The sequence below is a fragment of the Hydra vulgaris genome, chromosome 09 (genome assembly GCF_038396675.1).
Source record: "Hydra vulgaris chromosome 09, alternate assembly HydraT2T_AEP".
NCBI classification, from domain to species: domain Eukaryota; kingdom Metazoa; phylum Cnidaria; class Hydrozoa; order Anthoathecata; family Hydridae; genus Hydra; species Hydra vulgaris.
In genome coordinates this window covers 2,482,501-2,510,294 of record NC_088928.1, presented here as the reverse complement: position 1 = coordinate 2,510,294, position 27,794 = coordinate 2,482,501, and the positions used below count along the sequence as shown (strand labels likewise).

The window sequence follows — 27,794 nt, the reverse complement described above, 5'->3', positions numbered from 1 at the left end:
ATTGCTCTTCCCAACAAAAAACTGAGACAGAGAAAACATAGAAATTTGGTGAAACCTCCTTGAAGATCCATGAGGAATGATACCATTTTGAAGTCATCAATGACTTCCCATCCGTAGTTGTCATACTTTAATGCACTAAGCAATATTTTGACACTGATGTAGTCTTTCTTGAGATGTACAGAGTGGGCCATTGGAAGAGACAATTAGTTGTTTCCATTGTGAAGCAAAAGTGCTTTAAGGCTGCGGTATGAACTATTTATGAATAGACGCCATTCAATAGGATTACATGCAATACTTATAGCCTGGAATAGACCGGCAACATTGTTGCAGAAGTACAGATTATCACGCTGACTGATGAAGTTGGAGAATCTTGATGCCACTTTCTCTGATCCGTGACTTTTACGCTGTCATAAACCAACTTAAAATGGCAGATGCCGATAAGGAGTTGAAACAGGCAAATTGGGGCTGTGTGGTACTGGGGCGATGGAAGAAGATGAATGTCCCGATTAACGATCTGAGGAGCATTTTTGCTGGTGCGACAAATTTTTGGGGTTTAACATGCAGAAGTAATAGTTGCTTGAGTGATCCGTTGGCTCGCTTCTATCCTCTTTACCAACCTGTAACATAGCACATAATAATACATAAGAATTATAATAATTTGAGGACAGGAAACTTCAAAATAAGGGACGATTTCAAGATGGAACGTATTTTTCTACAATAAACAACTTATGACAAAACTTTGTAAATTACAACTCCTTGAAATGAACTAGATCTAAAGTATTGAAATTTTATGAAAATAAATTAAAACACATCTAAACAAGAAGCCACTGTTTAGTGTACCTTCAAGTATTTTCATGCAATATTTGCATATGAAGTGCGGTGCTCAAGATTTATCTTGGTCCCCAACCGGCACGCCAAAGTATGCCTTATATGCCTCGCACAATATACATCTTGCTTCCACGAAATACTTTATGTATTGTCCGCACACGTAGCAGAATGAATCAGCTAGATGCAAACAAAGTCTTGATGCCATATTAAATAAATAACTTCTCTTTAACTACGAACCATTATCCTATCAGTCTGCACTAACACAAATTGGAATCTTGGTTTGAGAAACCTGTGGTTTTATACATGTATAGCTACTTTTGGAATGTTCAAAAAAGTCCTTGAAGTTTCTCGAGTGTTTAGAAGAGTTGTAGAAACATCTGGACAACTCTATTTTAGGAATATTATAGAAGGAAGCTCGGCATTGAAAGAAAATCGAGAATTTTTTCAAAAATATACAATTTTCAAAATTTAAATGCCCCGTCCACAGAAGCAAAGTTTGGAAAAACAGCGATTTTCTTTTTGTTCAAGACCTAACAGATTAGGAAAACTCATTTTCAATCTAGGAACAGAACAAATGTGAAAATTTGTTACATAGTGTTATCATTATTATTATTATTGTTATTATTATTATATCTGTTTCATTATTTTTATTATTATTATAACAATAAATATTTTTCATTATTTTAAATTATGATATACTTGCACGGTTATTTTATTGGTATACAAATACCAATAAAATAATCATTTAAAATTTTTTTATTATTTTTGGTTATGTTATATTTGGTTGGTTTATTAGCGGTAAAGACGAAAAGAGGAAAAAGAATATTATTAGTACTATATTTTATTTGCGCCTGTCATTTCTTTTAAATGATCAATATTGGAAAAACTTCAATAAGTAAAAAGTAAAAAGTTTTTTTTTCATTTTGATCTTTTTTTTGACAGCTTATGCGACACACTTCTATTTCATCTTTAGTTTTCTTGTAAAATAAAACCTACTCGTAAAATCATTTTAAAAGACCTCAGTTTTTTTACTTTTATAAAGACTTAAAAAAAGTTTTATATAGACTATAAAAAAGTTTTTGGGCATAGAAAAATGTTTTAGTTAGGATCAAAAAGATTGCTTTCTTCGAGTCTTTAATAAAGGAATTACAAACATTATTGTTCATAAATTTACGCAAAAAATTAAATTTAAAAAAAATAAAGCAATTCAAATAACCTCACTTCCAAAGCGTATTCTCTCACAGTTCCTGCTTTTAATTTTGACACGCACGGCGATTATACGCCGACAACGAATGCAGTTATCGGTTTATGTATATGAGTTTTTATTATATTTAAGACAACTATAAAATGAATTAATTTTTTAAACTGTTCGTTTTATCTTATTTTTGTTTTAAAAACATTCTATTTATAAAAAACTTATGAATTAAAAATGAAACTATTAACTCTTAAGTTTTAATCTGAAAAATAATTTGCCTCTTTTACATGTATTAGAAATGACGTGTTTGATATCGGAAACTGGTTTATATGCGTTATTTTTTCTACCACCCAGCCTTCTCTCCGTAAAATATCATCATAACATGAATCGGGATCGAATTTTGATGATATTTTAAAGTAAGATCAATAAAATGGCTAAAACATATGATTACTTATTTAAATTACTTTTAATTGGCGATTCTGGTGTTGGAAAAACATGTGTTCTATTTAGATTTTCTGAAGACGCTTTTAATTCTACTTTTATATCAACAATAGGTTAGTAATTAGGTTAAATAATTTAAATATAAATATTTAGATAAAAGTTGTTTTATTATTTTTATTTTTAACAGCATAGCAGTAGTTGTATTAATTGAATATACATTTTTTAAGTTTAACAATATAGCTATAAAATATGCCATAAATCAACGTTGATAAAATATAAAGTACGACGAGACTTGGTAATTAATCACCCTCAATTTAGGGCAGCAATTTGCTGAGAATTTCAAACAATGATTTAGAATCACTCAGGATGTAAATATAGAAACATAATTAAGTATAGAAATGAGAAGAATCAAACTAAAATTAACTTGAATCTTCTTTTAAAAATTAAAATTAAATCTCCATAAAGTGCATCAGTATTAGAGATAAAAAGTGCATCATTTTTAAAATAAAACTTGTTATTTTCAAATCTAACTAGTATCATTAAACAAAAGATATTAAATATTAGATTTTAATGCCAAGTTTACTAGTCTTTGTTAATTAGATGATGATATTTTGCTTTTTTAATGATGCAATTTTTTTGACCAAATGAGATCTACTTACCTACTAAGTCAAATAATATAATATCAATCAATATTTTCTGAATTACATGATTTTACAATTCAAGGGTGTTTACAAATAGTATAATTACTAATGATGTGTAAACGCCTAATAATAATGAGTAATAACATAAGAATAAAAAATAACTCTAAAAATCATAACGTTAACAATAATAACATTGTTAATAACTATAATAATAAAAATGGTATTAATAACAATAAAATTAATGACATTAATAAAAATAACGCCATTAATAAAAATAATTGTATTAGTAAAAATAATGGTATTAATGAAAATAATGCTGTTAATAAAAATAATGGTATTATTAACAAATAATGATATTAATGAAAATAAAGGTAATAATAATAATAACAATGATAATAATAACAATGGTATACTTAAATATATCTATACATGCACACATACATAAATACATACATACATGCATACATGTATACATACATACATACATATTTGCATATATGTCACACGTACGCTTATATATATACACATAAACACACATAGATCCGTACACATACACATATATATACATACATGCGCATATTCACATATACATACGCACAAACATACATATACATTCACATACACACATATATTAACACCGAACACATACATACATGTATACACACACATTTATACACATACGCATACATATACCCACACATGCATACGCACATACACATTTAATCATTGTACAAGAATGACAAAAAAGCTGCACATAAATGTAAAGATTCTTAAAAAAAAAAAAGTATAAAATAAATAAAATATACAAGAGAGAGTATTTTTACTACTATTATACTTTTAAGACTATTAACAGTGATAACAGTGATTAACAGTGATAACAGTGATAACAGTGATTAACAGTGATTAACAGTGATTAACTGCTTTTATTGCAGTGATATATTGCTTTTATTGATGTTATTATTCTAATAGCTATTTTTAATTTATTGTTATTATTCTAATAGCTATTTTTAATTTATTGAGAAAAATATATCGAGAAATTGAGTTTTCAGTGTTAAAAGAATGAGGGAGATAGTTCCAAGCATTGGTGCACTGATTTAATTGATTCCCTGCCAAATTTTATTGTCCTAGTATGTTCTACATAGATATTGTCACATGAAAAGGATCTTAGGAAGTGAGAATGTTTGTTACATATTTGAAGGAAAAAGTTCTTGAAGGAAATCAGAAGTTTATCATAAAGATAATTCCATTCAAATAAACAATTTAAAAAAGTAATATTGTCATTCAGCCTAAGAACTTTTGATAGTTTATACAGCAGATATTTTGATAATTTATACAGCATTATAAAATGTTTTTATGTATGCAAGTATTTAATATCTAAAATAAGATGGAAAAATTTTCAACATAAATGGCTTAGCATGGCTTTGTGAGTTATTTACAGATTGTGTTGAACTTTTTTAAAAAGTCCCACACAATTAAACTAAAGTTTAGTATTTATAGTATTCATCTTACTGAGTACTCATATTAAACTGTGCATAAACTCCATTTTAATTTTGCTTGTGAAATTTATCTGTATTAAACCTCTAACTTCATTGAAAAAGTTTTTTTTTTAACTTGGTATTTAGTGTGCCAGGCATAAATTGGCAATAGACGTTGTTCAACCATTCCTCAGCTTCATCTTTTTGACTTCTATCCAATGTACTTCCTAACTAAATGAGTAAAGTTATGAGTAATTAACTTAAACAAAAATTTCACATCTATATTTATTTAAATTTGATCAAAATGCAATTTTTAGCAACTTACAAGTCCTTATAACTTGCAAATCTAGTTCATCCTTTTGACTTTATATTGTTGTACTAGCAAATTTAAAAGTGGATGTTTGCTGTTACACCATCATTGCAGTTGACTGAATATGAAAAATCACAAACAAAACTTTAATGATCTTGCTCCTTATCTTCTAGACTTATTTGATGCTACATAAGTAGATAACCTTGACTCTAAAACTGATATATTGCTTATATTTTAAATCTAAACATTCAAAACTAAATCTAAACTGAAGTTTTAAACTGATAACTCTGTTCCAAAATAGCTTTATATTGGAAAAAAAAAGCAATCTGGTTATTAATCAACCTATTATATAAGACTATATACCTGTTAAAAGTGAAAAAGAGTTTATAAATAACTATAAATGAAGTAAAAATGAAGTAAACTTTGTTACTAAAGATTTGTAACAAATTTTAGCAAAAATCCAAAAACTAGGGGTGTACCAGATTGAAAGTTTTAAATTCTAGCCGGAACAGCCTATAAAGCCGATAATATATATTTCATTAATTTGATTCTTGTTGTTTCATTTAAATCTAATAATTGTTTTTGTTTCTTTCTTATAATTTTATTTGCTGAAAGTTTTAAAGGGATCCCAAACTTCCAACGCATGTTGTGTTCATTAGGGGTATGACTAAAAAAATTTTTAAGAATTTTCAATTCCCCACGTCACCATGAGTGGAGAAATTATATTTATAAATAGAAAATATTAGTTTTTAATGTTAATTTTTAAAAAGATCACCCCCAAGCTGAAAATAATTTTTTCTATCTTTTTACTGTTATCCTAATGAGTTATAAATAATGTAATAGACATACAAAAATGGCTAAAAATGGTCTTGATTCAGACAAGAGTAAGAAAGTCTGGCAATCAAATTTAGTGAGGTTTGAAAAAGCTAAGACTTCAAGAAGATGTGCTATTGTTAAAAGTATTAGTGAAATGAATAAAAGGTCAACAGAACATAATATTATTGATCGATTTAAAAGTTTGTCATCAAATGTAAAAAGCAGAAAGGAGAGAGGTGCAATTCTGGCTAAAGAAGCTGAACTACTATGGAGAAAGCTAAATATTCCAATTCTATATAGAAAATCAGCATCAGAAAAAAAAAAAAGAAAATGTATTGAAAAAACTTGACAAAGATAGTTGAAAACCCAGGACTTAAAATTTTACCCAATTGTTTAACTGATGAGAAAGGTGAATGGTTGTGTCAGGAAGATAAAGAATTTTATGGTCTGCAAATGTCAACAAATGGAAGAGTTGGATATTGTACCACAATTGAAAATATTGTAGGTATTCATCCAAGAAAACTAGTGTTGATAAAGAAACAATGTCCATCAGCCAAAACCAAGATTTCAATGAACCAGCTAGTGAAGGAGGTCATTCAGAAATCGAAAAATTACATTTCTTTTATTCCATAAATCTTGTTTTTAAATGGGGGTGAACTTTTTTGAGATATAGTATAAATGTTTGATATTTTCTTAATTTTTGCATAAAAACTCCATTAAATTGAGTATGGGGAAATAAACTAAACTGATTATGGGTTGAAAAATTGTCATTTCCATAGTGTTCATATTAAAGATAATGTTGAAAAAAAAGGTTTGAACCAAGTTTTTTTGATTAAAAATAAATAATGAATGCATACCAAGAAAAACTAATCTTGTCGTTTTAGTTGAAGCTCGCCTTCTCCATTTTATTCAGAAAATCTGAGTCATTAAATTATACCTCGCAATCTACAAACTTCAGTAATTCCTTTGAAGTGCACTTAATTCATAAAAGTTTTAGTATTTGACGTCATGGTAAACTTTTGACAATGAAAAATGTAATTAAACAAAGCTGCATTTTTCTACTTTTATTTAAACAGTATGTTGTAGTATTTTTTTAACATACTGCAAAAACGAATTTATTATTGTAGTATTTTTTAACATACTGCAAAACGAATTTATTTGTATTATTTTTCCAAACATCGTAAAAAAAAATTTGTAAAAATTAAAAATAATAAATTTTTTATTTTATAGGAGCAACTTAATTTTTACTGATATCCTAATAATTTTTAGATTTATATATCTTACTCATATTTCTTTTGTTTTTAAATTAAAACAAATATTAAAGCTTTACTTACCAATCTTATGATTTTCATATGAGTATTTCACATTTTATAGAACGTTATACTGTCTCGTTTGTGCACGTGAGCTCAGTATTATATATTCTGTCTGTTTGTGCACGTTTCATTCTGTCTGTCTGTCTGTTTGTGCACGTGAGCTCAGTATTATATATTCTGAATCTTACTTATTTTCATTTAAACAATAGGACCTATTTTCTAACTTCTCTGGTCATTTTTTTATTTCGCTATGACATTGTTTGTTTTCCCGTCGAAAAAAAGTATTTATTAACAATTACTATTATTAACTGACAGTATTAATTAGAGATATTTGATGAACTGTTAAATTTTTTTTTTATAAAAATTTTTTGATTACGCTGATTTAATTTTATAATATTTTAATAAAGTGGTTATAGTGCTTGCTTTAATAGCAGGAGATGCAGGTCCAAAACGAGCTTTGGAAATATATTTTTGCGTCATGGTAAGGAAGGAGGCGTAAACTTACTGGTTAGATGCACTTCCGCGGTGCTCTGTGTGCGCGTTAATAAACATATTATATTTGGTATTTCCCAATTTATGTGTTGTATTTAGCATTTGTCTCTTGGAAAATTGAAAACTAACAAAATTGACAAATACAAGTTTCCCAATAAAGGCTATAATATTGCTACACTAACAAAATTGACAAATACAAGTTTTCCAATAAATGCTACATAATAATTACAATTTTGTAAAACAAAATACGAAACACATGTTTTTCAAAATAAATTAAATTAAATATATTCTCACATGGCTAAGTAAGATAAATTTAACGAATGCGTGAGAAATTTAATTATGTGTAAGATAAATTTAATGAATGTGTAAAGACACCTGATGAAAATTTTACTAAACAATAGACAATGTGGCGTCTGACTTTTTCACACTAAATTCAAGTAGTTTGGAATGTCAGACAAGAAAACTTTGTTTTTCTTTTAATATATTTTCTATACAATGAGAACAAATATGTTCCTCGGGCTTTTTTAAATCTTAGAATAAAACAACACAATATTGCATAATTTTAGGGGCTTTTTTTTTTATTGCTTAGTCTTTCTAAATAATAAGTAAATTTAGTTCAAGTTAATATTTTGATATTTACAGTTGTAGTATAATATAAAAAAGATGTTTAGTATTGAACTATTTATTTAGTTATTTATTTTTACCTACTTTTGTTATTAAAAAACTTAAGTACCCCTGTCATTAGAGTGGTGTACCCTCCAGTTTATTCCTAGTCGCCCCGCGAGCAACTGAAACAGTTTTTATTTCTCATTTGAGTATATGCTATGATAATCAGTAGTTTGGTGTAAAAGTTTTTTTTTTTTTTGTATTTTTTCTCGGGTGAAACTAATGATATTTTTGAAATTTTAGTTTATGCGTGTACTTTGTTTTTAAGGAGCAAATTATTATAAGTTTGTCAGGGAAAAAGCTATAAAAAAACAAAATAAATAACTTACAACTACAAAGTCTAGTCACTAATTGCATTATAAAATGATCATCACAACTAATTGCATTATAAAAGTAATAAAACTATAAAAGTGTTATTACTTTTATAAAGCACTTATTACTTTTAAAGTTCATTCTTTATTCAAACAACATTAGTAAATCCAAACTTAAATAAAAGTAGATAACCATCTGGAAAATATAAAGTAGATATTCAAATATTATTAAAAACTTTAGGAGCTTTTACAAATACTTAAACAACTTTATAAAAATGTACTTTATAAAAAATTTGGCATTATGAAAAATGTTACTAATAATCTGTAAAAACACGAGTTAATTTTAAAATCAACCAATAAAAAGTTTTTATAAGTTGATTTTAAAATTAACGCGCATTCAAATATTATTTGAATATCAACTCTATTTTTCTGGATGTTTTTCTACCTCAATTAAAATATAGTTTTATTAATAAACACTTTTATAAGTATCAAACTGTCTGGTCGTCCTGCCAGGCTACTGACAGACATTTTTTTAAATTTCAGTCGCCCTTGGAGAAAACAAGTCGTCCAGTGCCACCAGACGACCATGAGGGTACACCCCTGCATTAAAATCATTTGATTTTAATTATTTTTTGACAGGATTATTTAAACTAAGTTTTTTCATTTGACTTCCCGTACTTCATGCAAAGCAAATTCAGACAAAACATTGTGTAACCAAATAAAAATGCTGTTACTAATTTTATATGGGTAATTAATATAAAATTATTCTATTTAATTATTAAAAAAGTAAGTAACATTTAAAATGAGATTCTCAGAGGCAAGTTAAATTTTTGGTGAAAGAAGAGCTAGTTTATTGCCCAAAACTGGGCAACTATTTTTACCCCACAATATTCCTAAACTTCTAGAAATCCTTACATAATTGATTAGTGCAAATAAAATTACATTGTTTGTTAAGAATTTTGTATTGTTACCTAGGTTTACCTATAGTTCTTCGTTGCCCTCTAGTACAATTCATGTCTTGAATAAAAAAAGTAAAAAATAAATTCCAGAATTTCTGTACATCCCTGCCAAAAACCCAGATGGATTAGGTTTTTGCTCAAAGACCCAGGTTTTCACCAACTCTGGGTCACTTGTAGCCAAAATGAGGTTTTCTGAATATCTTAGATGACTCTTTATAGTAATATAAGCAAAAAAATAGAATTGTTTCCATTACAATCAATTGCTATTTTCTTAGTTAGAAAAAATTTAGTGGGATCCAGACTAATTTTTAGTGATCTAAAAATATCAGAATTCTGACCGTAGGCAAAATATACATTTTACTAAAATTAAGTTTGGTCATTTATTATACTATTATTTACAATATAAAATAATATATTACCGGTATATTATAAGTAAATCAAAATTTTATTAATTTTTTTTTTTTTTTTTGTTATTCACCTCCTCAAGGCCAAGAAGGCCACTACAGATGAGGAGGCTACTTAATAGTGGTTATAACCCTCTCCCAATTCTATAACTCCGAAAGACGAACCTTGACGAACAAGGCCGCTGCGCGGAGAAACAAATTGAGCGCGGTACTACCAGGGACGTGGTGGGGATTGAACTCGGAACCTCTCGCCTATGAAGCGAGCACTTTACCACTGCACCACTACCGCATTATAATTGCTTTGTAAATAAATTTATTTAAAGTTATAATTTTATTGTTTGCTTAGTAAATTTTAAAATATTTATAACTTCATGGTAAAAGTATTCTTCAAAGTTGAATCACACTCACCTCCTATTCTAGACTGTTTTCGACAGCGCCAAACATATTTGGGGCGCCGCCCAAATTCAGAAATTGAGAACCTTTTTTTTTTTTAAATATTTCTTTCAGCATGTACTGTTTTCTTGTAAAAAAATGCTTAATTACAACAAATTTGCTTACGGCAGGCGCATGCACAAAAGGTACCACCACCCAAATTATTTTTTTAGAATAGCCTCTGCCTGGTTATATTTAGTACTTGCGTTTACATTTTTTAATTTCATATTTGTTTTTTAAACAAAAGTTTTTTTTTTTTTTTTTTAAATGTATTATATATATTATATTTATGTAAAAAATTTTTTAACATAAATGTAATATATATTTTTGATAATTTAAATAAAATGTGTTTATTGTAAACAATCGTTACAAGTAGTTTGTAACTATTTAATTCAGCTTTTCTAAATAAAAACATTAGAAAGAATTAAAGTTTCCAAGTTATTTATTCGAAATGTAATTATAAACATAATTTAAAAGAATTTCTCTAGCGTAGAGTGCAATTTGGAAATTATCAGTGGTAATTAAATCGTTACTTTATTTAAGATTATTATTAGACAAGAAATCAGCTGGGGTGATTGCCTGCTGTTTTTTTTTTTTTTGCATCAGGCCTAGATTCGATTTAAGATAGGGCTCAATTTAAGTTATTGCGAATTGTGATATCTATATATAGTTTTTAAAAAACCATTAAAACTCTAATTTTCATCACTAAATTTAATAGCTGTTATTCAATAAAAAATATTTATATTGATCTTGAATTATGATATAAATTCTTATATAAAACCATATTTTTTATTATTATTTTTATTATCAATTAATTAGTTTCCAATTTAAAAATTTAAATTTACAAATAAATAGTTCCTCAAACTTTCCCCCTATAAAAAATCGATTTAAATATTTCATACAATGTGCAAATAGCGTTAGCATAAGTTTTTGTTTAATTTTTAAATAATTGTGCAAACTTTTTGGACCTTAAATGATTATTATTTTTTTTATAATCCGTAAAAAAACGATACTTAAAAGCATGCAAGTTTTGACTGTTTTTTTTTTTTAACTATTTTTGCAGTAGTAAATTTATTGTTTTATTTTTTTCATTATTTTTTTGCAATAGGATAAGTTGACTATTTCATTAAAACAGCGTTTTTAATAAACTGAGAATTTAATGACTAGAAATATTTCCAGATATTGCAATTTGCAATCACTTAATCTGAGCCTTGTAAGACAATCATGTGTTTTATCTAATACCTTGGAGCATTATAAATCTTAGTCCTCCTTTTGATTTGTATGTTGCAGCAGAAAAATAATAGTTTCGCAGAGTTAACATCAATATCAACCAAATAGTCAGAAGTATGTGTATTGCCAGATGTACTTATCATATCTACAAGATAGATATCTGAATTCATTGCTGTTTCAAACTATTGGTTCATTAAGGACATAGCTCCACCCATCAATACAGACTGATCATGAAGTAACCCTAAACAGCTAATTAATCTGTTTTTGTGGACAGTATCTAGTAATTTTCCATCATTATCAATTCTTTTCGGAGGGTTATATCTCGAGTGTAATAAATCGATCATTTCGATAAAATTTGTTATAAATTATCCTGAAAATGCTTGTTGGTAGCACAAATCATTTCAACTATCTGATCATCGATTGCTTCTTTCTCAGATTTTACAGTTTTAATAATGTATGAGTTCAATTTAATTGACACTTAGTTGAATAATTCATGATTCGGCATCTTACCACGTTTGTTCTTACTGGGTTATACATGATAAAATAAAAAGTAAAATTTGTGTGACAAAAAAAGAAAGTTATTAAAAAATATTTTTTTCTATAATAATGATTATATATAAAAAATATATTTTTTACATAAAAAAGACAATATAACTTGAAATAAAAAAAATGCCTAGCGCTTTGCTGATTTCTTTTATGAACACAAAAAAATTTCTCTACAATAGATTGATTAGATTCAATTTTCTAAGCAGAAGATTGACTAGTTTGTACTTCCTCAGTTGTCTGGTCCATATTTTCTACAATATCTTGACAAATATTATTGTTATCATGATCCAATAAAAATGCTCTCACATTTTTTAAAGTATTATATTTTTATGTGCTTTCTTATTTGAGCTACATTTCCACACCACAGCATTTCCATTTAGCTTTATAACTCTTTTCCACAAACTTTGCAGGTATTTCTTCAATCATGTTTAAACCGCATCTTATTTTGCAAAAAGGAAAATATATTTATATTTACTAGCTGATCGGACTTGTAAAAATACGGGTCTTTGTAAGTCATTGCTCACTGACTTTTTACCTTATTCCTTGCTTTCCGGACCGATAAAGTACGGATCTTTACCAAACCAGCCATTTCTATGCTAATCTATTCCACACTGATCATTTCTATACCTATTCTTTGTTACCTTTTCCGCATACGTAGAGCTTATAAGAAATTTATAAGTAGGTTTGCTTTTTTCCTTTACGCATATCATTGATACCTCATTGGTTTAGTGCGTTGCCATCAGTATCGTTTTGGGGGGTTTAAGTCCTCCCCTTTGCGTAATAAATTTTAAATTTTTTCTAAATGTTTCTTATATTTTTATAGCAAAAAATCTGAAAGAAATAGCATTTATTGCAAAGACAGTTACACAAAATAACAAAAACTTAAAAGCTATCAATGCAAACAAATTTTGTTATTTGACCAAAAAAAAAAAAAAAACATTCTTACCTTGATTGCGACAAACTAATTTTTTTTCAACTATTATATATAACTATAAGCTAATGATCAACATAGTAAATTTAAAAAAAAATTAAAGCTTACTAAGTTAAAACCATCCTTTAACAGTAAAAAAAAGTAAAAGACTAAAAGGAGAGCTAAAGAAATAAAAAACTCTACCATCATGAGATAATAATAGTTAAATTATATAAACAAAAAAATAATAAAAGCATATAGTAAAAAAAAAAATTTTTATGTTAAAAATAGGATCCTTTTAATTAAAAACATTAATTTTTTTATGAACAGATTAGGACGCATCAATTAAGTACAAACACTGAAATTTTTTTTTAACATTGAAAAGTACTTATTAGATACCTCCTAATTCAGTGATCATTTTTAATTATTATGAAAATTATTAACTGCAATTTAAAGTATTTACAAAGTCTTAACTGACAATAAAATATTTTGACATGGAGCATCATTAACACCGTCACAGCAGCAAATCGTTATAATATTTTGCATGTTTTGCTAAAATTTTGATGGTGTTAGTGTAGAAACAGAAGGTATATTTTTTTATAAACATAACTTAATTTAAAAAAAAAAGGAAACAAAATTGGTAGTTTTTTTACAAATTTATTTATTTACAAACAAAGTTTAACAAAAAAGATCAATAAAAATATACATATTAAACTAAAAACATTTAAATACATCTTTTATTTGTAGATGTAGTTATGTATTTTACCCTGTCCACTCTAACTCCACCCAATTCACTTTTAGTAAAGGTAATCTATTGCCCTTTATTATGGAATGCCCTTTATTATGGAATGCCCTTTACTATGGAAATAAAGTAAATCTTTTCCCTTATTTTTATTATATAAAACCTTAATAGTCTTGACTATAAAACCGATTGCTGAGATTGTTACAACCTAATTGTCTAAATAAAATATTAAAAAAAAAAATTCAGGTTATCAAATCGAAAACTAAATACAGTTTAAAATAATCTAACCATTAGTAAAATATCTCAAAAAACAGAAAAACAATCATATTAGAAAATATTCAATTTTTTCTAAATTAAGTTTAAAGATGAAGATAAATTAAAAATTAAAACCAACATATGTAATATCATAAGCTGTGGTACTAAAATTAAGATATCAAACAAAACATCGTTATTCCATTTTAAACAGATTGTGATAAATGTTGAATTAGAAACATACGTACATTTTTCAAGAAGTTCGAAAGATTCTTTATAAATAAAATTAACTTTAAAATCACCACCAGGCAATAACATTGTAAGTAATTAGATTCATATAAAACATGATTCAATATTCGACATTAAATTATTTAAAACCAAAAAAAAATAAAAAAAAACTTGCTCACATTTAAAATAAGGTCATCTTTAGCTTTTATATAATTAACAGCCTGTCAAGATACAATTTTAATACATCACCTGCAAAATAGAACACGTTTCATTACAACATTAAACTTTAGAAACCTTTAAAACAGATTAAAAAACGGATTTTATTTATAAATAAAAATATATTCAAAAGTTATATTATTTATGATAATGATAGTAGAAGATTCAATGATATTTCAAGAAATACAAAAAACTTATCATGTGCACATCTGCAATGCCTCATGCATAATCAGTTAAGATCGTCTGAGTTGAGTCTTCCAATGATATACACAGCATAATACTATTTTCATAGTTTTCTAAGTTCTGTCGTTGTTGCGCACTCGGTTTAGAATGTAAACGGCAGCGGGATAAAATAATTGTTAAACTCTAAATTTCTATATTTCTTTAAAAGTAAATAGTTTAAACTTTTTATTATTTTTAAAAATTTTGAATTAAATAAAATGGTATACTGTAAATATAAAATTGAAAATTTCAATTATGTTTTAAATAAAAACATATTTTTCAAACTCCCTTATTGTTTTAAGTAAGTTTTTGTTACTTAAAATGCAAAACAAAACAACTTTATAGTTCTATAGATTTTATATTGTATATATGAACATTTTATATACTCATTTTCCTTGCACGAACTCAACTTAGTTGTAGAAAAAGTGAAATGTAAAACTAAAATGACATAAGTATGTTAATCATGCAGGGCCGTCCCGAAGAGATTTTAAAGGAGGGGGGGTGGCGTGTCTGTTTTTTTCCGACTAAAGCAAAAAAAATTTTTGGCCACTAACTTATCTAAAAAAAAAAAGTAAAAAAAAAAGTCCTTGTTTTCTGACATTTGCCAACTACTAATTATAGATCCAAAATTGCCGACTCCATTATCCAATTTGCTGACTAATAAAATTCATAAGGGGGCTAGACACCCCCTATGACCTCCTCCCCTCAGAACGGCTCTGCAATCATGACACATATGCAACAAACTCTCCCCCCTCTCCCACATATTTTTAGAATTTTTAGCTTTTTAAAAAAAAGGATATAATATCGTTACATATCTTTGTATATAATCTCTATAAAACTTCAAGAGTATTTTGTATTTTAAAATATTTAACAAAATTTAGAAAAAGAAAAGACGCCAGTGGTTGGACTCGAACCATGGCTTTTCTGTTCTGAAATTCTGCGCGCTATCCACTTGACTACGCTGGCACATCTACATGTGAAAATTTTAAAACTGTATAATAAACAAAATACAGCGGAAATAAATGCTATAGATCAAAATTAAGGAAAGGTTGATACAATGTGAAAGTGAAACTGCAAAACTTAATATATATTTTAGCATAAAGTATATATTAAGTTTTAAAACATAAGTATATATATATAAATAACATAAGTATATATATATATATATATATATATATATATATATATATATATATATATAAATAAATAACCATTCATATTATTATTATTTTTTTTTAATATCTTTCAATTGTGTTATAAGATAGGAGTATGTATTGTGGATTACTGTTATACATTGTAAATGGATGTTATTAATTCATTCGTTTCTTTGTTTCATTAATTATTAACAGGAAACAGTTGGTTATATTTTTAAATTTAATGAATAGAAGTGGCTTCAGATACTTCAGATATTATAATAAATAGTAGTGGCTTCAGATACTTTATTTAAAATAGAAGTGACAATTGTTAATAATTGCACTTTCATTTCAGTTATACAAGTTGGTGGCACTTTTATACAGTTTTTTTTTCTGTGTGCACTCAACTAGGACAAGTTCTATAGAACCATGATTTTTTTAAAATCCATCCCAATAAGTTAAAAATGCTGTTAAAGGGCGTTTCCACATCTATTGGAGGCTTTGGCTCAGATTTTCCCGGAGAAATCTGATATTTTTTGAGAGCTGGCTGTCCGACTGATGATGAGTGAAAAAATCCACCAAAATTTTATGAGCTTTGCTAATAAATGTCACAAGAATTGGTTAGTTCTGAATAGCTGATTTTACACAAAGTTGGAGTTTATGAGCACAACATTCTAGCCAATCAATTCCATGAAGTTTAAGCGTGCACAGCATACTAGGATTAGTGTCAGTTGTAGCTCGTAAAATATTATCTGAAGTCAAGTCAAATTTCGGCAGTTTCTTATCATTTCTACAGTGGAAGTAGCTTTGTAACAAGCACATATTATTTCCAGATTTACAACTGATAAACTGCATGATTCTAAAACCCACAAGGATGAAATATAGTAACAAGTAGAAATAAGAAAGTTATTGCCTTGTCAGCCTTAAAGTGATCAAAAGTGATACTAGGTTTGGAGACAATATGCCGTTTTATACTCTGTTCGGGCTATTTTATAGATCATCGACCATATCACCCAAATATTGAGATAAAGTGGTCGGGTGTGAAGGATGGTATTGTCCTTGTGTAAACACCGAACACAAATTAATGAAGCCAGATCCAAAAGCTTTCTTAAATGATCTTCCATCTTCAGTTATAAATCTAGACACGATCATACTTTCCTTTAACAACTGTATCAATTCGAGGTCCAATAAAATGTGAGTTTAATGGAGAACCTGACATTTTTTCAATTATGTTATCAGAATTTTTTTTTTTTTGTAGCAGATACACGCTTTTTAGATGCTTTTTTGTATAGATTTTTATGGTGACATTTTAAATGGTCAAACCACTTTATAAAAGGTGAAATACAAATAACTATTAGCAAACCACTTTATAAAAGGTGAAATACAAATAACTATTACTAAACTAAATTAACTAACTGATGTTTGCATTGTCTGCAGTTTTGTCTGACAAATTTCTCAGAGACAATTCATCGTTTAGACGCGAGTTTTTAGCAATTTTTATGTTATATATTTTTTTGCAAAATCTAATAACATTACTTTAATTTAAACAGATTTTATAAGTATCATATTGATAAATCTATACCCAATAATATTAGACATAATATAATATAATGTCTAATATTATTGGGTATTATATATTATTTAATAATAAATTAGTATATTATAATATTATAATACTATAACATATTATGTCTAATATTATTGTCTAATATTTATAATACATGTTTTTTGCTCAGACCATTCATAATATTAGCTATATAACAATATTATTACATTTTTAAAAAGCTTTATAACATATAATAATATAATATATTGCTTTTTTATGTATTTAAAATATATCATATATTAGTAGATTACTAATATATGATATATTCTAAACATATAAATCATATAATCTATAGAAATAGATAAGATAAAGCTCCCATTTTCTGAACAGAATACTTTTTACTTCAATTTTTCTGTTTGCATTGTCAGAATATTCTTTTCTTTTTTTTTTCAAAGAATTTTTTAGTTATCGATTTTTTGGAAGTCATTTTTTAGCTTGAAGTAAAATAGTTAACAGTTTTATTTCCAGTTTGTAGCACACAAAAATATTGAAATTAAAATTACTGAAAAGCTAAGTCAAAAAGTAAAGAAGCAAAATTATAGATTACTAGTTTGCGCTCAGCTCTGTTTAAATACATAATTGGCAATTAATTTTTTAAAATTACATTACAAAATTTCTCTACCTGATTTGTGTTTAATAATATATCTAATATTTAAAAATGATATGAGGTTATAAATTATTCTCTATTGCAGTCTTTGTGTACATATAGCATATGTTTTTTTTATGGTTAATGTTTATTTTGTTTGTTTTTTAGGCATTGATTTTAAAATTCGAACAATAGACTTGGATGGTAAAAAAATAAAATTGCAAATATGGTATGGTTTATTTATATTGCAAAAGTTCTTTATATTCGTCTATAAATCACCACTCTTAAGAAAAAGCTTTTAATTCAAAAAAGGTTTTCCTGACCTTTATTTTTTTTTTTTTAAATCAATAATAAATCAAATATATTGTAAAAAAAATTTTTACATATAAAAATATTTGCATCAAAATCTACAACATATTTTAAATACAAATGTTAATATGTGCAGTAACAAACCTAGAGTTTTTTGGGGATACCGTTTTTTTGGTGATAGTGGGGTGAGAGTGTTTTTGTTGTAGCCCTTCCCCCCTTTCCAGTTGAAACCTGTGCCACAACTATGATTTTTTGATATCATTTTGTTTGTGTTCACCTTCTTAATTTCTTTATTATCTAATTTTATCATTGTGTTCACATTATTTCTTTTTTATTTAAATTAACTCCTTATCTAAAGATAAGGAGTTAATTTGAAATAGTTTCTCTTTATTAAAGACATTATTTAATAGTAAATGGACTTTTATAACGCTAAGAAAAACTAGGGATTGCAATCGCGGAGGTATTTCTCAATACTAGGACTCCAAAATTTGAAATATCAATCCTGGGATCCTGGGATTGAAGAACAGTACAATATCTACTTAGTATTAAATATAATCAAAACAGTACATTTTAAACCAAAAATATATTTGTTAAATGAAAGTGTATTACATTATATTGTTAAAAATAAGGAAATATGTTATGTTTTATGTGCTTTAAAATGTGACTTAAGAAAGAACAACACGTCAGGCCTTGTTTTAAATAAAAAGTGCTTAATGCATTAGCTTAACGCGATATTTGATGCCATAAAATTATCTTTATTTTTTTTTATAAACATTAAGTGTTTTAACTACCGCAATAAATAAATAACTGCAAATAGTTCAATTTAACAATTAACTCAAGTAACTAAAACAATGTATAAATGTTGTAAATGTAAATATATTATGAAAAGTTTGTTATGTTTTCAGTTGTTATTTTAATATTAATTTAGTTAAATATTATTTAGTAAATTATATATATATATTTTTTTCATTATTTCTGAAATTTGTAACTGCGTTATTGAATAAAAAAATAATGATTTTTTATTTTTAAAAATTTCGGGAGTAAACAAAGGATATTAACATATTGATAAACAAAAACCCTTGTTAATTACTTAAACAGCGTTTTTTTTTTGACTAGCAAAGAATAATTTAGGTTATTAAGTATATTTTTTAAATTTTATTGCTTAGCGTTTTCACTTGTGTTATATAAAAATATAAAAAAGTTTAATGTCTGTTTTGAGCATATTTTTAATATATAGTTAGAGTGTGTTGTTTCATTAATTACTGACTCAGGTACCATTTCAGGTTCCATAATCAAATTCAGCATATCAGAATCAATTGATGCTCTTATTAGAGCAGGATTGGAAGCGTTTAATCTTTCCAGAATTTCTACCAAAACTTTTTGACATTGAAATGAATTGAAGGCACTGTAACTATTTCATCATTGACTTCAACAGAGCTTCGATCATTATGCAAATATTGCTTAAGTCTACTCATATCAGTTTGGTGTTCGGTAAAATAGTTTAAGGATTAACAAAAGGCTGTTCCACCGTTTCTTGCAGTCCATTATTAAAGGCAGTTGTTTTTGAAACTCAGCTGTAATATATTTTTGTAAGATATCATTCTTGGTAGGTGATTATCTAAATATTAGTATCAGTTTGCGTATTACATTATGACTGGCCCATAATGAAATTCATTTAGTTCAATTTTTCTTACATTTTCACAATTGTAGCCCAGTAAATCTTTCTCATTTTTGTCATTCTTGCATGAATCACTGTCAGAAATTTCATTTTTAAATTCTGGCTGATTTGCATCAAATTCTTTCTTTTTATTAAGAATATCACTTACAGTCAATTTACATCATTTGTCAAAAAACAAAGAAAGTATCTCTCCTACCTCGAATCCTGTTTTCTTGCGCAATTTAATTTTATAAACAGAAACCTAAACTTTTTTTTTTTGCTGTACTCAACTACATGATTACGAATTGTGTTTACTGATGTGGTAGATTTCTGAATACCATAGCAGTTAGAAGTTGTAAGCCTGTCAAATCTTCTTGCAGTTTGGCAATTTAAAAATCGCTGTCTGGCTTTTCTCAACCCGTAAAAAATATTACTAAATAGCTGAGTTACTATATTTTTTTAAATATGAATGTATATATTTTTTAAACTTTGGTGATAAATCAGAGTAATTCAGGCTTCGGCGGGAGTAAATGAGCAAAAGAGTGGAAAAATGCTCTCCTAAAACGAACATGGCAAGCCGTGCGAGCAGCTTCTTTAAACAGTTTTTTATGGGACTTTTCATTTTTTGCACGAGCTATCTATAATAACCAATTTTTTTAATTATTCATTAAAACAATTGGTTATTAAATATTTAATTCATAAATTTATTTTTAAACTTGTTACAAGAATAGTATCAATTTATTTTTTCATAATAGGATCTTTTTTAAAAAACTGATTTTTTATTTAAGAAACCATTCAGTTAAAAACATTCTAATTAAAAACATTTGCATTTAAATTAGTGCTCTTTTTGAATTATTTTTTTTGTAATAACCATGCTTTAATAAAACATTGCAGTTTATTGTGCAATTATTATTTCATTTTAAAAATAACTTTTTTATCTTAGTTGCAATAATAATTCTTTTCTTTTATAAACAATTTTGCAAACTTGATCATATTGCCATTAATGTTATAGTAATATATCTCTGCAATGCATATCTGTGTTTGAAAAAAGAAGAAAATTTTCTTTTTTTTACTAATTCTACTACAATTTTATAATATAATATATATTCAAATTTATAATACTAAATTCTGCTTTACCAAAAACAAATTTGTTTTAGTATAAAATAGCCTATATTACTATATCGACAAGTTGTAAGCTCTTTGTATAGTAAAAAAATCAGTAACTGTTACACAAAATAAATTAACTATTGCATTTTGTAAACAAAAAAAGTCAATCTGAAATTAAACTTTGTATTGCTTTTTTTATTAAATAAACTTTGTTTATTTTTTTTATTTGTTTGTATATTTTATTATTATTTTTTTTTTGTTTTATTTTTTTATTTATATATTTTTTTGTAGTTTGCACAAGTTTTTTTTAATTTTTCTAATCAATATCTTAAACAAAAAAAAGTGGTTTAAATTTATAAAAAAATTATACTTTGGCGAGAGCCGTAAATTGTTCCTGTAAACTACTTTAGGAGAGTGTGGGTGACAGCAAAGTATAAATACCAGGCCTCGCTTCCTGCTGAGGCCTGGTATTTATATTTTTTAAGTTAAGGTTCAGTTTATTTTTTATTTAAATTTTTTTCTAAACTTTGGTTAAACCAGGCTTTTAAACTTTTGTGTTAAACCAAGAGGATTTATATTATATTTATATTAGTTAAAGCTTATTTCATTTTTCATTCAAATTTTTTGATAAAATAATCTTATTTACTTTTTATCATTAAAAAGTGACCAAAAAGTAGAAATTTATTTTGAATGTACATTGTATTTTGACAACTTTTCTGCAAAAGTAAACTAAAAAATTAGATAGGCTAACTTACATATAACATTTAGATAAATTCTTGATTTATCAAAATCTTTTGATTCACTTTTATAACTTTAATAAATTTTCAAAACATTTTAATTGATTTTCAGGGACACTGCTGGACAAGAACGCTTTCGAACAATTACTACAGCATACTATAGAGGAGCAATGGTATGTTTTTTTGTTTGTTTGTTCATTTTTTGGGAAAATATGTATATATATATATATATATATATATATATATATATATATATATATATATATATATATATGTATATATATGCATATATATATACATATATATATATATGTATATATATATATATATATATGTATATAAATATATATATATATATATATATATATATATATATATAGTTCTATGGTTTGTTGCGTTTGGGAAGCACGGAAGGAAAAAAGTTATTCTTACGCCAACATATACGCTAAGCATCGGCGTTACCGCACCGTCGGTAAAAATGCGTAAATTTGCGTAAAATGCGTAAAAATGCGTAAATTTGCGTAAAATGCGTAAATTTGCGTAAAAATGCGTAAATCTGCGTAAAAATGCGTAAAAATGCGTAATTACCGCGGTAATTTTGCGTAAAAATGCGTAATACGCAATTTTACCGCATTTATCACTTTTTACCGCATTTATCACTTTTTACCGTTTTTATCACTTTTTACCGCTTTTTATCACGATTTACCGCATTTTATCACAAATTACCTCTTTTTTTGCTGATTACCGAAAAACTAAAAAAAGATACTTTAAATTGCTTTTTGTATTTCTATTAGTAAATATTACATTTACAGTTTTAAACAAACAAGTTATTGATAAAAAATTAATCATCAGATATATCATCATCTGTCTCTAATAAAATGTTTGCAAGCTCAGATGCTCTGTACTTTTTTTTCTCATTCCCCTTCTAATTCGACTTCATTATATTACCTAATTTTGCTTTTTTGGTTCTACTTTGATTGTGCTGGAGTGTCATTAGAATAAACAAAGAGACACTTTGAGTTTGGTCTTTACCTTGAGTCACTTCATACCCTTCTTGTTGAGCTAGAGTCCTTTGACTCTCTTGAGTATCTAACTGTAGCTGTTGTTGCTTATTAGGTTCAGGACCAGTTTGAGTATCTGATAAAGTTGGAGAAGCCTTTTCAAGTGCACCTCTTTTTTTAGTTTCAGTTTGACTATGTAATTTTCCCTGTTGGTGAGTCTTCTTAGTTGGTGGTGTGACATGTGGTAATTCATACGGCTCTTCTTCGCAAGTTTTTTCCCAATCGTTGAGGTTAGAAGGAACCCTTGCGTAATTTTGACTCACAAAAACTAACATGCTAGTGTTTTCTGGTTTTACATTATGTCTAAAATCAGTAACTGTCCTACCTCCTACTGAAAACATTCTTTCTGATGAAGCAGAAGTCACAGGTATAGCCAAGTAACTTCTAGCCAGACCAGCTAGCAAAGGTAACTCATTTTTATTTTGCTTCCACCATTCTAAAGCATCCACATCCCTTTCAGGTAAGGCCATAGTCTTGATACTTTTCAAGCATCAAGGGTGGCTTGAGCTTTGATTGGCTAGGCTGTGAAGTCCCAGGGTGATGCGCTGAAACCTGCCTCCTGTCTTTCAAAAACTCAAGGTCCACTGGATCCATTGTTTCGTCAAGATCTGATGTTTCTAGCGAAGTATGATCATCAACCAATGACTCGCAGAACTGGATTGTGGTTGGGTGATTGTCAACCAATTCCTTGATGGCGGCTTCCCTTCCTTCCTCACTGTTTGCAATATTTTTGAGTGTATATCCTCTATAATATGGGTGCAGAAGTGAACCCACATTATAGTATTTGACTCCAACGCCATAATTAGGTAAACCCTTCTCAAATTCTTTCATGAAGTTGTGTAGGCACTCTGCAACTTGAGGGTCACGCTCTTCAATGTCATTTATGGTTCTTTTGCAAAGCAAGTGGAGATTTAATATGTCTTTTTGAACTTTATGCATAGTCACTAGATTTTCAGAAGACCAGGAATCAGAGCATCGCTTACATTCTGCCAGAAATGGTAAAATGTTGTAAATACTAATAAACTCTAACTCATCCGGAATCAAACTTTGAAGATCTGGTTTGTTTAGAGTTTCTAGAGCAACCAGTAAACCAGCCTTCAATCTGAGGATTGACTTAAGCATCATAAAGTTAGAATTCCATCTTGTTACAATTGGCTGAATGATCTTTACTGGTTCTATATTTGCTTCCACGCACGCTTTCTTGATGTCCTGCCAGTCTAATGAACTTTGGTGGGTCCTTTGAGCAAGTCCTTTACATTTCTTAATTATACCATTGATTCCTTCTGATTTTTCTACAGCCTTTGTTAAACAAGTGTTGAGCAGATGATCGGCACAGGTTAGATGATCACTGATCTCTTTGCTTTCCGTGATTGCTTTCTTCATGTTGGCTGCAGCATCAGTAACACCCACTTTGTAAAGGTCTTCCCTCTGAAGACCAGGAAATTGAGAAATCATGTGGTCTATTCCTTGTGCAAGCAAAACCCCTGTATGTCTCCCAATAAAGTTTTGGCAATCCAAAGATAAGTTTTTGAGTTCAAAGTCTTTGGTAACATAATGCAATGTAAGGGAGACGAAGGGATCACCATTTCTTGCAGTCCATCCATCTGTAGTGAAAGCTGCCATTTCGCAATGCGGGATGTCTCTCTCAATTTGCATTTTTACATCACGTCTTAGATTGCGATAAATCATCGGTAGCTTGAATTTGGATAAGGTGGTTGGACTTTTTAGGTTGGCTTGTGGACAAAGATAATTCAGCAGCATTTTGAAGCCAGCAGTTTCAATAACGTGAAACGGGAGGTTAGAGAGAACTAGTGAAAGGGTTAGGATGATATCAAATTCCAACTGTTGAGCACTTTGTGAAGGCCACTTTATTGTTTCAGTAAAGTCGTCCATTTTTGTTTGGTGACTTGATGATGCATCATGTGGGAGGTTATCAAGCCTTTTGTTTTTATTAATAGGACCAAAATATCTTCTTATGGTACTGGACTTATCAGCCTCTGCCTGAGCATTCCTCTTTTCTTGAAATTTCTTCTCTTTATTTTCGTTATCGACTTTTTGCATCTGGTAAAAAGATAGCGGATTGCAGGATCTGAAATAAAATAGTGGAATTATATATGTTTAAAAGGATGCGAATTACAATGTTTCAGTAGTAGATAGTTCATAAAAAATAAATACATGAACCACAAGACACATTAGTGTTTTTTTAAAAATTCTAAATAATTTTTTTTTTATCATGTTGCATTTTACCATGGACATATAAGAAATGGACGTGCAACCTATTGTTTTTTTTGCGAACCATGCTCGTTGCGCATAGTTAGAAATCTTTTGTTTTAAGCAATAGAAATTAAATTATATTAAAGTCTGTCGGATTTAACGAAAATTTTTGGACTCGTCTAACCAGTCATTTCAACTTCCTCTCATTTATTAAAGATAACAGCAAAAGAACCAAGTTTTAAGCTTAATTTTATATAGATAGACATTCTTAATACCTTAAGAAATAACGCGGACAATGAAAAGAAATTGAGATCATTTGCTTGACTACCTTAGTACATGTATAACTTGAGATAAAATAAATAATACAAAATCAAATTGTTTTGTAGCTACCTAGAGCACAATGGTTTCATGTCTAGGGAATTACTCCATCTATTATATTGCTGTAGACATCCAGTTTATGAATATTATAGAATTTTCTATTTTTATGTTTAACAACAGAAATATATACAGTAAAGGATAAATAACTTATACATAAAATGAATGTAAATACAATAAAGAAAAAAATAATTTGTCACAGTTTTAAAGAATTTAGCAAAGTCAATTTATGGCAAACCGCAAGAATAACTAAGTATTTAATATTAACATAAAATGATTTACCAGCTATATATAAACTAATTTTTATTTGACAAAAACAAATGGGTTATTATGAGCTTATTATGACAATTGAAATAATATATGAAATATGAAAAGCGAAAACATGAAATATCTGACCGCATTTTGCAAGATAATTATAAATTTGAATAACTTTTTAAAAGGTTATGCTTTATCAAATGAATTATAAAAAAGTCTATAAGAAAATACACCTACTAAAAAAATAATGCATTAAGGAATATAAATTATGGAGCTTATAAAGTAGCCGAGGCAAAAAATGGCGACATGTCGGAAAAAATACTAAAAAAATACACAAAATTAAGGCTGGTGAATGAAGGACCAAGGAGTTGAATGAAACCAGATCTTAATAAAAAATTTAATTTAAGCTTTTTTATACTTCGCTATACTTTTTTTAGTCATTTTAAAATTATCCATACAGATCTATTTTATCATTGACAGACTTTGTTTACACGAAAAAAGTTCCCAAATTTACAAATATTTATCTTGAAAAAATGATGAAAATCTGTTCGTGCCGACAACTAATTTCCTTTACCTTATTTACCTGTAATTTGTTTAGTAATTTGTCAACGCGTGAAGTAGTTACTTTATCCTGAAGTACAGTCTTATTAAACAAATGCTATAAAAGTTTAAACTAATACCACGTGATCAGAGGTTCTGTTTTTAAACTGTGGGCAGCCATTTTAATAGATTTTTTTGTTGACTGATGAAAATTTAGAGTTAGGGCCTCTTTATATGGAAAGTGGGCTGGCTCGGCAAACGAGCCAGCCCGTTTACCGAGATCTCGACGTTGTCCTTATTTCAACTTAATTTTATTTTGCGTTTATATGAATAAACAAACTAGCCCGGATCGCTATCCGGGCCAGCTCGTTTATTCATATAAACGCAAAATTTTTCGAAGCCAGTTTTGGCCTCTCAAGAAGGCGGCGGATACAACGAACGGCTATATGAAAATTAAGAAACTAATGATAATCAAATTTTATATCTTAAGCTCAAATATTGATAAGTTTCAAATAAAAATCTATTTTTTTGTTTAGCATAAGATTTTTTTCATAAAAATAACGGAATATTACATAATTACATAAACTTCAAGTATAAATATTTTTTTATTTAACAAAACATATTCTTACAATAGCTTGTTGTATGTTAACTTTCTGCTTTTCGTTTTTTAGAATAAATATGAGCCCATAATTATGAAAGTGGTCTAAGTCATATTTCTTATTTCGAGATATTTAATGATTCGCATTTGAATAAATTAAAAATTCCGTATAACGTTGTAATTACAACTACTTTTTAAAGGTTCATTTTTGACGATATCGTAAAAATTACATTGAATATATTTAGTTTAAAATCATGTCGTGTGAAATAAGTGATAAATTCATTTTTTTTTTAATTTTGACTTAGACCACTTTCATAATTATGGGCACATATGATAAAACACAGATTCTCAGTAAAACTAAGTAGGAGTTTTAATTTTAGTTTGTTTCAATTTAGTTTGTTTAATAGTAGTGAAGAAAAAGTATTTGTTTACTTGTGCAGAAATCTCAAATTTAAAATAATTAGCATTTGCAATATAACTTACGTATCTTTTAGTTCTTAACTACCCAATGCTTGTGCTAGAAGCAGGGGCCTGTACAGGAATTTTTTTGGATAAGTCGCAATTTTAACCCCTTCCCAAAAATGTTAAATTTTAGCATCCCCCCCCCTTCCTCATTGAGAAACGCATATATGAGGTAAGACGGCTTAGTGTATGTACAAACGTAAGTCCGAATTTAATTTTTAGTGTTTAAAACCCTTACTTTCTTTTTATATTGTTCAAAATGCAAGTAATTAAAAAGATACACAGCTTTGTATAAAACAATTGGGGATGTCCATTGATATATTTTAATATATGCTTGTTGTTAACTGTAGTCTTCTTCTCCTGATGATAAATATCAAAAGAATTTGACTAAAACTTTACTAAGGGTTTAATTGAAATGGAAGTCCGGAATTTGTTCTCTAAGAAATAATAACTTTTATTTTTTTTAAATTAACAAAAGAAAATATTTAAAAAAAGAAGTACTTTATAACTTAATAAAAAAGGTAT

The 27,794-nt window shown here is 27.6% G+C and overlaps 1 protein-coding gene across 1 annotated transcript in view; it reads left to right on the top strand.

Annotated features, from left to right (window-relative positions):
* Positions 1-2,350: 2,350 nt before the first annotated feature.
* LOC100213842 (ras-related protein Rab-8A) overlaps positions 2,351-27,794 on the top strand; it is a 47,059-nt gene continuing 21,615 nt past the window's right edge. Inside the window, exons 1-3 of the mRNA XM_065804488.1 lie at positions 2,351-2,577; positions 18,123-18,183; positions 21,877-21,937. Of these exons, the coding sequence (XP_065660560.1) occupies positions 2,454-2,577; positions 18,123-18,183; positions 21,877-21,937 (246 nt within the window). The 5' untranslated portion in view covers positions 2,351-2,453. The remainder of the gene's footprint in view (positions 2,578-18,122; positions 18,184-21,876; positions 21,938-27,794) is intronic.